This window comes from Taudactylus pleione, unplaced genomic scaffold (genome assembly GCF_031769625.1).
Source record: "Taudactylus pleione unplaced genomic scaffold, aTauple2 ptg000247l, whole genome shotgun sequence".
Classification (NCBI taxonomy): Eukaryota; Metazoa; Chordata; class Amphibia; order Anura; family Myobatrachidae; genus Taudactylus; species Taudactylus pleione.
The window spans coordinates 227202-241300 of record NW_028284649.1 but is presented as its reverse complement, the minus strand read 5'-3'; the positions used below and the strand labels follow the sequence as shown (position 1 = coordinate 241300).

The 14099-nt window shown below is 47.4% G+C and overlaps 1 protein-coding gene across 1 annotated transcript in view; it reads right to left on the bottom strand.

The window, feature by feature from the left end:
* COL7A1 (collagen type VII alpha 1 chain) overlaps window positions 1-14099 on the bottom strand; it is a 200995-nt gene that overhangs the window by 83924 nt on the left and 102972 nt on the right. Inside the window, exons 31-38 of the mRNA XM_088479830.1 lie at window positions 7695-7721; window positions 5207-5233; window positions 5051-5095; window positions 4639-4731; window positions 1511-1582; window positions 1331-1366; window positions 1144-1197; window positions 832-906 (exon numbers count right to left, since the gene is read on the bottom strand). Of these exons, the coding sequence (XP_088335956.1) occupies window positions 832-906; window positions 1144-1197; window positions 1331-1366; window positions 1511-1582; window positions 4639-4731; window positions 5051-5095; window positions 5207-5233; window positions 7695-7721 (429 nt within the window). The remainder of the gene's footprint in view (window positions 1-831; window positions 907-1143; window positions 1198-1330; window positions 1367-1510; window positions 1583-4638; window positions 4732-5050; window positions 5096-5206; window positions 5234-7694; window positions 7722-14099) is intronic.

The window sequence follows — 14099 nt, the reverse complement described above, 5'->3', positions numbered from 1 at the left end:
TCATTTTGACAAATATTTCTGAGGTTGGATGGATTCTGGGGACCTGCAGTAATAACTTCCTAAACACATCAACCTGTGCGTTTATTTTACAAATGATATATAGTGCGATGTACATTCTGGGTAATAAGCCCTACATTTAAATGAAGAATTTTCCTTTACAATTTGGTATTAGCTGGTACTTGTATGTATCATTGTTCTGTGGCCATTTTTTTTTTTGCATTTCGCTGTTTAAAAAATTCAAATAGAATTGTGCCACACAACTGGGAAGGGCCCATTTAGTAAGTACATAAGGGTAGACAGACGGAGACACAGTAGACTAGAGATGAGCGATTCAGGTTTGGCTTGGTTAAGTACAGATCTGAAAACATAATTTTATTGGCTATACGGCTCTCACAGTGGTTTGGAAAGCCAATAAGGCAGTGGTTCCCAAACCGTGTGCCCTGGCACCCTGGGGTGCCTCGGGACACTTGGAGGGGTGCCTCAGGTTGGTGGCCCAGCACCAAATCAAATGATTTATGGTCAACCACCACCTCCACATAACTGAACCTAAGGATGACATATAAGCACAATTGACATCACTTTACTACTTTACTACATTTTCTTGTGAATTTCTCAATAACAAACGTTTGGCTTCGGGGTGTCGTGAAGACAACAATGATACTCTAGGGCGCCATCATTCAAAAAAGTTTGGGAACCACTGCAATAAGGTAAATCTGAAATTGTGCTAATTTGGCGAAAAGAACCGAGTAGAACCGACCGCTCATCTATACAGTAGGCAGCATTTGCATTTGACAAAAACCTATTTATAAATGTGCTCATTAATGTACTTACTGGATTCCCCGGTTCGCCCTTTCTGCCAGGAACTCCATCTCCTCCTCCGCCATTTATGACTTCACCAGGTTCTCCCTGTCCACAGAGAAAGGGTAATCTTATAATGTGACCTCGATCATGCAGAGAACATGCAGACGGCTTCATGTGATCTCTATGACCCTAATGTGGAATGCAGGTATTTTTTGGGGGGTATGATTTAAAGGTAGACTAGGAGAAAACGTTCAGCTGTGGCAAATCAGGTAGCTCGTGAACAGAAAGGAGACGGCTCAGGAACTTTCTAGTTGACATGAATAGGACGCCCGTTAGACTTACCGGAAGTCCTCTCTCCCCTTTTGGACCGGCTAAGCCTGGGGGTCCCCGACTTCCCTAAGAGCAGAACAGATGATTATGAGTTAGAGGAGTGCAGACTGAGTAGCCCACTCTGAAAAGGCACCGAGTGCCATGGTCACCGTAAAGCGATTGATAATTATAAATACACGGTCTGGAAAGATATACTTACAGTATCTCCCTTGTCTCCCGGAGTGCCTTGCCCCCCCTGAAATGAAAGAAACGCAAGGGTATGACCTCTATGTGTGCGTTTATGACCGGTATAACATGCACGACAAATAAGACATATTAGGCTAACATTACTGAATGGTATTATTTACGTATACTGAGATTAGCATGTAGGTTTACTTACCGGTGTGCCTGCGCTACCGGGGTTTCCGGGACGACCAGGACTTCCGGGGATGCCATCGCCCCCTGGCTCTCCCTATCGGAATAGTTTATATAAGTCAGTGATTGTGATGCAGCCAACAAAACTTCTCGACCATAGTCCAGTGTCATGAGCCACTTTCTACCCCCCAAATATGCTTACACACAGTATATGTCTGCCGATAATATATGCGCTAAGTATGGAAACCGATAGTATATACCCCAAGTATGGAAACCAACTGAGTTCCTGACACATGGGTGCTGGAACACTATGAACAATGCCTACAGCCAGCCAGAGATTATATGACAAAAACTCTGCAACATTCCTACCAACTATGTACAGACAAGTAGAACATATATGTGGTAGTTTAATACAAGGGTCCGTATTCAACTACAGGCGAAAAGCCGTTCTCGGCTAAAAGTTTTCGCCAATGACGTAATTTCGCCTGTCGGAAACTTTCCGCCCAATTCAATTGCTATGACTTTTCGCCTAAGCGGAAAGTCAATGCATTCAGATAGGCGAAAAAGATTCACCTCTGAATGGAGGCGGAAAAAAGTGCAGTTTTGGGGTGCAAAGTTGCGGGAACCCCCATGCAGTGTTAGGACAGTCCCCAAAAGGTAAACTACGTAAAAAAAAAGTAAAAAAAAAACCTTTTGAACACCCCAAAAAAATACTTTCGTTTTGGGGGGCGAAAAAGTGCAAAATTGGGGGACAAACATAAAAACTAGCGAAATAGACTTCAGGGGGTCCCCAAGTATGCCCCAGGTGTTTTTAACTTTGCAGGCGTTTGCGGCAGGTGGATTTTCCATGATTTTTTAAACTTCACTTTAGCAACTTTTAAATATGCTAGCCTCCATTTTCAGGTACCCCAAATTTGCTGGGACTAGTTATTTTGATGAAAAGATATTGCTAAATGCTATTCATCACCCCTAATGCAAATAGGCTAATTAGTACCTATTGATTTTTTCGGGTCCCGTTTTTGCGTCCCTTGGAATTGAATAGGGAGAAAATCGGCCGCGTGCGTGATACTTTTCCGGACCCAAAACCAGTGATGTAGACGGAAAGTGCACCAGGCAATTGAATACGGGCAAATGGTACGTAAAGCACCTGTATGACAGCAGCCTAAGTAGTGAAAATTACTAATAATTTATTTCAATCACTGCTGTAGTGCTCTTTAAAGAACTTTAGGCCTAGGCCTAGCACAGTACATTGGGGTTGTCTGAGGTATGGCGCTGTTAGTCGGCCACTCTTGCTTCATATGCAATGAGTGTGGTACAATGACAGTGGGGTGTTTCCAGGGCCGGACTGGACATCTGGCACTTTTGGCAAATGCGTTTTGAGGGGCCGGTCCATTCTGAAAGCCTGGCCGAGCAGCTCCCCCTCCCGGCGATCTGCTCGGCCAGGATACTTAGAGACGGGTGCATGCCGTGAGACCAGCCCTTCGTGACTCGCAGCACGCCCCCGTGAGATGCAATCATACCCCCGTGAGGCAAGGCCACGCCTTGTGAGGCACGGCCTTGCCCCATTTTCCGTGAGCGTTCGCATACAGCGTGCGCTGATTTAGAGGGATGTGGTATAAGAGATAGACAGTAATTAGATATACAATGTCTAGGTAGACACCAGATGTTAGACAGACAAAAGTTCGATAGGGACAAAAGTTTGACAGGGACGAAAGGTCGACACACAAAAGGTCGACATGTACCAATGGTCGACATGGTCAAACAGTTGACACAAAAATGGTTGACACAAAAATGATTGACACATGTTTGTTTGTTTTTTCTAGCCCTAATTTTCACCCTAACCCTCCACTTGGGGCCTAACTCTAACCCTCCCTTCTGGTGCCTAACCCTAACCGTCCCTTCTAATGCCTAACCCTAACCCTTCGGTAAGTGCCTAATCCTAACCCTAACCTCAAACATCACCTTAACCTTAAAAAACTAAAAAATCACGTGGCAACCTTTTTTTTGTGTTGATAATTTTTTTGTGTCGACCTTTTGTCCCTGTCGACCATTTGTCCCTGTTGACATTTTGTATGTCGACATTTTGTATGTCGAACTTTTGTCCCTGTCGAACTTTTGTCTGTCTAACATCTGGTGTCTACCTAGACATTGTCTATCTAATTACTGTCTATCTACAGTCCGGAACCTGATTTAGAGCGCTAGTGCGTCCCAGACAATGGGGGTCATTCAGACCCAGTCTCAAGCACTCCGGAGCTCGCTACCAAAGGGGCGGCTGTCGATGTTGATTGACAGCCGTCCCCGTTTGGTAGGCGGGCCGGGGGGGGTGGCCGCACAGACGGAGGCGTTCCCATGCGAACGCCTGCCGTTTGTGGGCGGCCACACTGACTTCATCAATGATGTCAGTGGGGAACTTCCTGCTCAAACAGAGCAGGAAGCTCCCTGGGGCTTACGAGAGCCGAGACCCAACCTTAGGGTCTGGTCGTAAGCCCCGATGGTCGCGATCGCGACCATCACCCTGGTCGCAAGCTAAGCTGTGGGTGGTAACCCACAGCTTAGCTTGTGACCAGGAGGCCGCACTTGTAAAAAAGAAGTGCACGCCCTCATTCAGAGTGAGCGATCGCTTTTTGCGATCGACTCTGAATGAGGTCCAATGTCCCCGGAGCTCACACTCAAAAACTCACAATAGGAAAACAAAGTATGTTGAAAATGATATTGCCAAACTACATCCCCCCTGAATGCGGGCTTGTCAGTCACACACATTAGAGGCAGACGCTATCACTGGGAAATATGACATCACTGAATCATTAAATGGAAGGTAGTTAAATCCCAGGGAAATGAGGCTGGATGTCGTTGCAGCTTACAGAATGGCTGCTGCCACTGGGTGAACCTGACGGGTCTACGTACCTTGAAAAACAAAACTGTGATTTAAAACAAAAAATATATATACAACAAAGGGAATGATTACATTTTGCCAGTTGATTGGGGACATTACAGGAGGGTTGTGTATGGTTAATTTAAAATCATACAAGTACCAGGTTTTAGTCACCCAAGGGGGCGGGCCTAACACAAAAAGGGTGTGGCTAATGCTACAATCTTTCCACCTGGAAGGTTAGCTGTGAGGTGTGTTGCAATGAATGAAGCACGGTTACTTACAGGTTCACCTTTCAGTCCTCGTGCAGCTGTACTGTCCCCGGGGAAGCCACGTGGTCCAATAGGACCTGGAGGACCAGCAGCACCAGAACGACCCTGTGACGCACAAATCATGATTTATTTCTCCTGCACAGACACACTTTGTAGATATATAGGCCTGCATTAATATAGCAATAGATTCCAGTCAGTGACTAGTATATTAATAAACCATCAACTGACACTGATTTCCAGTGGGCTTAGTGCAATTAGTGCTGTGCAATGAATGACACTCGTTTGCATAGCAGAAAAACACACAGCACAAAGTTATGAGACAAACGTTAAAACAGGTTCAATTATTCGGCAGGTAAATACAATTGAGGCAAATGTAACATTGCACAAGTATTTATTCCCTTTGGTTAAAAATATGAATACTCACTGGTTCTCCTTGAGGTCCTGTTGACCCAGGACGTCCAGTGCTCCCCTAAAAGAAATATGCGTATTCTCATTTAGCAAGTTCTGTGGAACAAAATGCACAGCTCCTACCCACAGGTACAGCTAGGTGGCGCCAGTGTTCACATGTACTGATACTTACCACATCTCCTTTCTGGCCCTTTTCTCCCTGAAGTGATGATAGAAACACATCAATTAATTAATTATACAGTATAGTGTATGTGAGCATTGTGTCACGTTAGTTTGATAATTGTTTAATGCATTTTATAACCTGGATTTTGAGAGCCAGTGTGTCATTGTTCTGCGTCCCGGGTGTCAGTGTACCCATGTTCTGGGCCCCCGGGTGTCAGTGTACCCATGTTCTGGGACCCAAGGTGCCAGTGTGACATTGTTCTGGGACCCCAGGTGTTGATGTACCAATGTGCTGGTGCCCCAGATGACAATGTGCCCATGTTCTGGGGCCCCAGATGTCAGTGTACCCATGTTCTGGGCCCCCTGGTGTCAGTGTACCCATGTTCTGGGCCCCCGGGTGTCAGTGTACCCATGTTCTGGGGCCCCAGATGTCAGTGTACCCATGTTCTGGGGCCCAGTGTGTAATTATCCTATGACACGAAATGCTGTTCCATAGTAAAATTTATCTAACCCCAGATTCCCTCAACCTAAATGGCAGAATGTGGCTATTCTGTGACCCCAAGTGTCAGCATATGATTGTTTTGTGGCCCTTGTGACATTATTATTGAAGACGAAGTGACAGCGTATCGTCATCTGGGTGCGCTGTTGTTCCGGAAGCCCAGAAGGAGTGGTCCCTAATAGAACATATTCCACATCTGTCCCCCAAACATATACAGGTAATGAATCTGTTGTTTAGTGCCTATGGGCCTGATTCAGATCGAACGTAAACCCGACAGTTTACGTACATATCCGGTCTTGCCCCCAAGACGCAACATGACTGACATGTACCCAATCCCTTAAAGTATGTAGAGTGAGTGAATGAATAAGTAAATTAAATAATAAGTGAATGAATAAGATAATTAATAAGTGAGTGAGTGACTGGGTATGTGAATAAGTGTTTGAATGAATGAGTTAGTGAGTGATTGAATTAGTTATTGAACATTATTGAATGAAGAAGTGAGTAAGTGGGTAGGTAAATTAATGAAAAAGTTAGTAACTATCAGGGCTGTATTATGGCTCCAATAATATGGATGTAGTCAGGATTCCGGTGGTGACCATCTTGGCGGTCACAACACTGGCAGCAGAATCCAGAGTAGTGAGTATTAGGCTTAGGGTTAGGCACTAGGGGATGGGTTAGGCAGGCTGTAGGCTGCGGGAGGGGTGGGTTGGGTAGGCTGCGGGAGGGGTGGGTTAAGTAGGGTGCGGGAGGGGTGGGTTAGGTAGGCTGCGGGAGGAGTGGGTTAGGTGGCTGTGGGAGGGGTGGGTTAGGTAGGCTGCGGGAGGGGTGGGTTAGGTAGGCTGCGAGAGGGGTGGGTTAGGTAAGGTGCGGGAGGGGTGGGTTAGGTAGGCTGCGAGAGGGGTGTGTTAGGTAAGGTGCGGGAGGGGTGGGTTAGGTAGGCTGCGGGAGGGGTGGGTTAAGTAGGGTGCGGGAGGGGTGGGTTAGGTAGGCTGCGGGAGGGGTGGGTTAGGTAGGCTGCGAGAGGGGTGGGTTAGGTAAGGTGCGGGAGGGGTGGGTTAGGTAGGCTGCGGGAGGAGTGGGTTAGGTGGCTGTGGGAGTGGGTTAGGTGGCTGTGCTGGGAGCACGCCCCCAGCACGCCCACCAAAGGGGGCGTGCTGTCAATCACCATCGACAGCACGCCCCCTTTGGCGCGAGACCCATAGCCGTCGTTATTCGGGTCCCGCGCATGCGCACGATGGAGCCGCCTCCGTCGTGCACATGCGCACTTGGGCAACATCGACCCGCTTGAGTGCTGAACAAAGCACATGAGCCTGCATGGATGCTGTGTGGGACCTGCTCCTGGATCCTGTCAGCATGCTGCCTGCAGTGACTGGTGACTGCCTGCATCTTCATCTTCTCTTTTCTTTCTCCCAATCTATCTCTCCATCCCCTTCTCTCTGTTTCCTCTCTCTCTCTGACAAATCATGTTAAAATATTAAGTAGAAACATCATAGATTAAAAAAAAACAAAAACATTAATGTATTGATTTGGTATAGCAGAATATGAATTTTCTGCATAAATAAATAAACATGAAAACATTTTTTTATTGAAAGCGTCCAGAATTAATTCCACATACTGTATGCCACTGTGCGCTCAGGCTGGTGATGTATTTGTGTGTGAGTGACCCTGCGCGATCGCCCCACCTGCCCTGTTGTTACTCCAGCACTGGTAAATAAGTGCACAAGGTAGGTGCGTGAAATAATAAATGAGTGACTGATGGATGCATAATGATGGGAATCATTCTTGTGCTAAGCATGGAGCAGTACACAATAGTACTCGCATTGCTCTGTCCGCACAGATGGACAAGTTACACTGCAGAACACAGACATGTCCTTGGGCTCTGGTGCTTTTTATGCTGTCCATGGAATATACTGTTATATAGTAATATTTAGCTCCTGCATCTGATGTATTTCAACCATCAGGACAATTTGCCCAGCTAGTATCAGGGTGTGACACTTACCTGTGGGCACTGTACGGTGCACGGCTCCTAAACAAAGAAAAATAAAGATATCATACAACATTGCAATATCTGGAGCAGTCAGGAACACAGAACAAGGCCAGACCTTATTCATACGCTACTGTACAACTGCTATGAGTGGTGACATCTTCTATTGACTTACAGGGGTCAATTTAATTAGGTGCGAGTGGCGAGAATTGCCATTGCAACCGCACATCAGTACGCCCCCATCTCGCCCCTGACTCACAGGTCTGCGAACAAAAGTCAGCAAGTTGGAGGCTACTGTAAGCGCCACAGATGTGCGCATTTACCTGTGGGGTGACCGGACTCGGCGCTAACCGAGATGACCAGAGCAAATTTAAAGGAATGCAGTGCTGCTGATTGATGGGCAATCCTCCCATTTCCGTATCCATAAATACTGTATGCCAAGCTGTGTACCCTTATTTATCTATACTCACAAAAAGTCTTTATTAAACATGAGTCTGCAAGCTTGAACGTTTCATGTTTGTGTATGTAACATGTCAGTCATGTATGCAAGGTCACCGAGACTACTCCCAGACCATGGGGCAGGTGCATCCTGGTGGAGGTCAGCATCTTGCATGCTCTGGTAGGTGGAGTTGGGTAGATTGGGAATGTTCTTTGTTGAGCGTGAATTAGGGGCTCGATTCAGACCCGCTCGCTAGATGCGTTCGCACGCACCCAGCGTATGCAAATCTGGCAAAGGTATGCGATCGCACGGCAAGGCATTAGCACGCCCACTATGTCTTGGCGAGCGATCACTGTGTGTATGCAGACGCCCACCAGCCTGTCTTAAGATGCCCACTTGCGCACGTCATCTCCAGGAAGTGTATGCAACCATCGGGTACCGGAAGCAAACGGAGCACTTGTGGTTGACCATACCCTACCGCAAGCAAAATCCAGCCAGGTGACGTGTACCATGACGCTATGTCTTAATTATGCACGCCCCTGAAACGGCGTTGAGACGCTCAGGCACGCCTGCGTTCGCACCTCCACTCCCCCGTTTCCTCAGACCCACCCCTGTCACCACCCACAAACGGCCTCTCCTGTCACTCACTCAGCTGGGCAGTCTATGCGCAGCGAGCAAATGCTTCCCGATCACTCGGACTGGTTTGCGCACGTGCGCTGCGATACGTACGCATGCGCAGAGTGCAAAAAATCAGCTGGCTGCGTGTGAAGGCTTCCTAGCGAGCGGGTCTGAATCGGGACCTAGGTGCATGAGTAGAACCAGGACTACGGTTAGTTATGTGCACACCTGATTCTCCTTGGAGAGATGAGTTCATTAAAATGATACTGATGGGTGGATAAAAGTAATTCTGGTGGTGTTTGTGGGTTTGCAGAGCATTTTTCTTCATGCAATAGGAGATAGCAGAACCCAGGGCCTGATTCAGACTTGGTAATAGAGAGAGATCTCTCTCTCAACTGATCATCTTGGTGAAACCATGCTGCACTGCAGGTGGGGAAGATTTAAAATGTGCAGAGAGATTTAAATTTCGGAGGAAGGTGTCCAAACTGACATCTAAAGTGCAGTGTAATAATAAAGCTGTGCAGTATTTGTGAGCTACATGCAAAAGCAGCCAGTATTTACACTACATGCAAAAAAATGTATGTATTTACACCTCTTGCATTGCAGCATGGTTTGCCCAGGTACACAGTTAAGTGCTTCTCTTTCTGATTCAGACCCACTCGCGAGCGCATCGAAGTTAGGCCACTGCGCATGCGCACGCCGGAGCTGGCTCCGATGTGCGCATGCGCGAGACCCGGCTAGCGACGGGCGCTACGTTGCTCGCACCAAAAGGGGGCGGCTGTCGATTTTGATCGACAGCTCGCACCGTTTTGGAGGTGTGGCGGTGGGGTGGCTTCACAAACGGAGGCGTTCCCATGCGAACACCTGCCGTTTGTGGGCGGCCCCACTGACATCACCAGTGATGTCTGTGGGAGAGCTTCCGGCTCTATTAGAGCCAGAAGCTCTCTGGGGCTTGTGGCCACAAGATCCTACCACAAGGGTCTCGTCGCAAGCCCGATGCTCGCGATGGTCTTGGCCATCGCGACCATCATCCTGGCCGCTCGCAATAGCTGTGGGTGGTCACCCACAGCTATGCAAGTGGCCAGGAGGCCGCTCCAAAAAAAAAAAAAAAAACGCCCTAATTCAGAGCGTCCGGCTCTGAATCAGGGCATCTGTTCCCAACACTGAATCAGGCCCACAGTCCGCTCCTTGCACTTTCAATGCGATGCATTTCGCACATTTTATACGGATAAGTGATGAAATATGGACAAAGCTAAGCATTTATTAAGAGCAAGGAGAGGATGCAAACTATATGGAGAGCTTTGTGTTTGGATAGGTCATAAACAGGATATTCATGTGGTAGTTTTCAGTGTAAAATGCTTATTGTAAATGTGTAAACAAATTGTACCAGAAAACTTCTGCTGCGTTAGTGACCTACAGTATACGATTGTGTAAATAAGGAACATTGTATAGATCTTGCTCTTACTGAACTGGAATATCGTATTTAAATGCACTTTATAAGTTATGTGTTTTTGGTACGCTAAGAATGTAGACTCTCCATGTACCGTTCATGCTTATGGAGCATACAGATTATCCTACACTGTCAGGGGTAAATATTTATCAGTCCCTGTCCTAGCTGACCTTATACATAGATTCTGTACATGGCTGACACACACGCTAACATTAACCTATTAATATATTTCAGGACTGTGAGAGGAAAACAGCACAAACACAGGGAGAACATACAAATTATGGCGAGAAAACAACTCAAACCCCCAATACCTTGTGGTAACAATACTAACCACTGTGCCATCATGCAACTCATATAGTAAGTATAATATCTACATATCTAAAGTAGAAAAAAAGTGTTATTTAATTAATAAAGCATTTTTTTAAATCTTGCAACCCTCCACTAGCACTTCCCCATGCTTTACCCACAGATAGCTATCACCGGCCCAGAGACATTGGCCCCCATTTAGTAACGAGTTTTATCATCAAAACGAGTGATAAATATCGCTGTGTATGATAAATGGGGCTCCAGCCAATCAGCTCCCAACTGTCATTTTTCTAACATTTGACAGTTGGGAGCTGATTGGCTGGAGCACCATTTATCATACACAGTGATATTTATCACTCGTTTTGGTAATAAAACTCGTTACTAAGGGTCCCATTTACAAACGAAAAGTAACCCCTTTAGCGCTCGTTAAAGGGGTTATGCCGCTTTTCTGTATTTAGTAAACAGCGGTAATCTTAGATTACTGTTGTTTGTACAGCATTGCTCTCACCATCTTTTAGATGGCGAGAGCGATGTGGGCCCCATTGCCGGCAATGGAGACCCGGCAGTGCATTTCCATCTTCAGCGAAGCCTTCCAGGCACTGCCGGGTCCCCGTGTCATACACATGCGCATGACCCTGGAGCCCTGTCGCTGGCAGCGTTAGGCTGCCAGCAGCCCAGCTGAGGACCTCGCCGAGGACGAGGATTCCGCTGGACTTCGCGGGACCTCGCCGGAGGGGTAAGTATTACTAAATACCAGTGGAATTTTCGTTTGTATCACAGTGATACTAAACGAAAATTGCCGCTGGTATTTCCCTTCGTTTGTAAATGGGGCCCTATATGAGGCCCTTTATTAGATAGGGAAAGGCCCTATATCTAGGGAAAGCAGGTATTTGCACAAGAGAAAGGAACTATGGGCCTGATTCAGAGCCGTTCTCTATTTGCGGTTGTTCGTTCAAAAACAAGGGGTGGCTATTCAAATGATCCGTTCGCAAATTGCAGTCTGTTCACACCTCTAAGTCTGAACGAGCGAGCAAAACATACGCTCGTTTATTTGTTAAAAACGCCCCCTGGCCGCTCGCACCATACGTCATGTCCGCTATTTATTAGATTAATCGAGTACATCGACCAGCGTATGAACTGCTCGCTATTCTTGTGGTTGGTTTTTGCTACCACAATTTTGCGAGCAGTTCTGGCTATAAAATAACCCAGTGATGTGGTCAATGACGCTGCTGTTTTAATTATGCACACCCATAAAACGCCCGTTTTGACCTTTAAGCACGCCTGCGTTCTGATCTCCACTCCCCGTTTTCAAGCACCTTCCCCTGTTACCACCAACATACGCCTCATTCTGTCACTCAAAATAGCAGGCATTCGCTATATTGCGAGCACATGAATTTCGGCCGCACTGACTGGTTCGCGCATGCGTATAACGATCCGTACGCATGCGCAGATGTGCGAACATCGCTCGGAACGAGCGTACTGCCGCTAGCGAGTGGCTCTGAATGAGGGCCTATATACTTTAGGGCTATCTCTCTCCTCTCTCTCTACCCTCTCTTTCTGTCGCCTCTCTCTTTCCTCTCTCTCTCTCGCTCTCTCTCTCTCTCATCTCTAGCTCTCTTCTTTCTCTCTCTGCTCTATCAGACAACTATCTTAGGACCTCATTCAGAGTCGGTCGTAAGCGGCCGCTCAGTCGTACGCCTAACGATCGAGAATCAGAAAAAAAAACAAGCGCACGGCCGGGCGATCGCAACCAAAGTGACGCCCATACATAAACAATGCACCTCCTCTAGCTAGCGAGTGATAGCAGCTAGCGATCGAGTCAATCGTTGTCAGTCGTTGTCAGTCGCTGTATGTTAATTTTCTTCTGATGGTTGCGGCCGCTTGTGTTGTGTGCAAATTACACCAAAAATGAACGAAAAATCGCATAGAATAAGCCATCCCCATGAAATATATTTATTCTTAATATTCTCTAATGCAAACACAGCTGAATCAATTACAAGCCAATTAGCAGTGTTATTAGCAACAACAATCGATTATTAGCTGCTTGCATTGTGTGGCACAAAAGAGAAACATCAGACATAACATCAGTCACATTCGATACTATCGATTGTACTCTGGGGCTTGAGAGAGCACATACCTAACCTCAAGCTGTACGATCAGCCAGGCCTCAAACCTGCTCGCAGAGTGACGTTTTACTACTTCCGGCCTTCTATGTCGGTCGTAGCAGGTAATGTATGTACGCCCCTAAAACGCCCTCAAAACGCTGAGGCACGCCTGCGTTTTCAGACCACCACCCCCGTCAACACCCACAAACGTCCTTTCCTGTTAATCAACACTCGGAAGCCACTTCCTGCTTGTCAGCCGTACGATCGACAGCATTTTGGATCGCAAAGCCTCGTATGCATATGCGCACAAGTAACCGTACGCATGCGCGGTTTGGAAACATCGGATGCGTACAACCGAGCGGCCGCTTACGACCGACTCTGAATGAGGTCCTCAATCCCTCTCTCAGGGATATTTTTACTAAAGTGAGGGGTTTTTAGAAGTGGAGATGTTGCCCAGAGCAACCAATCAGATTCTACTTATCATTTATCTAGCACCTTCTAGAAGATAATAGCTAGAATCTGATTGGTTGCTATGGGCAACATCTCCACTTCTAAAAACCCTCACTTTAGTAAATATACCCCTCAGTCTCTCTTTCTCTTTAGATATATATAGTATCCAGCTTCATCTTTATCTGTGAGTACGTGCTTAGTGACTTACTCAACTTTGTACAACACTTATTAAGCAAATACCAAAACGTAATGCTCAACTAATGTACAAACTGAGGGCCTGATTCAGACCAGCTCGCGAGCGCTGTGCGCTCACAAGCGGGTCGATGGTGGCCCAGTGCTCATGCGCGAGACCCGGATAGCGTCGGGCAAACCGTCGCTCCGGGTCTCGTACCAAAGGGGGCGTGTTGTCGATGGTGAGTGACAGCACGCCCCCTTTGGTGGGCGGGCCGGGGGAGTAGCTGCCCAAACGGAGGCGTTCCCATGGGAACGCCTCCGTTTGGGGCCGGCCCCCACTGACATCACGAGTGATGTCAGTGGCAGAGATTTTGGCTCTGTTAGAGCCTAGATCTCTCTGGGGCTTGCGGCAACGAGACCCTACAACAAGGGTCTCGTAGCAATCCCGATGGTCGCGATGGTCTTGACCATCGCGACCATCTTCCTGGCCGCTCGCTATAGCTGTGGGTGGTCACCCACAGCTATGCGAGCGGCCAGGAGGTCGTTCTAAAAAAAAAAAAAGACCGGCCCTGATTTAGAGCGAGCGCTCTGTCAGAAGGTCCGGCTCTGAATCAGGGCCTGAGGGCCTTATTCAGAGACGGACGCTAATGCGATCGCGGCTGCGATTTTGTACAGTACGCAGCTGCGAAAACATGCTAACAGTTCCAAAGATCACCCGAGCATAGGGACGCCCACTGCTACCTTCTCATCTGCATACAACATCGCTTGCCTGCGTAAATATCGGTAACATCGACGCACATCGAGCAGCCATCTTGCCCTTTGCGGCATGTCTGACCAGCCGCAAACACTGCAGAGAGCTCTCATGCTGCGTAGGAGAA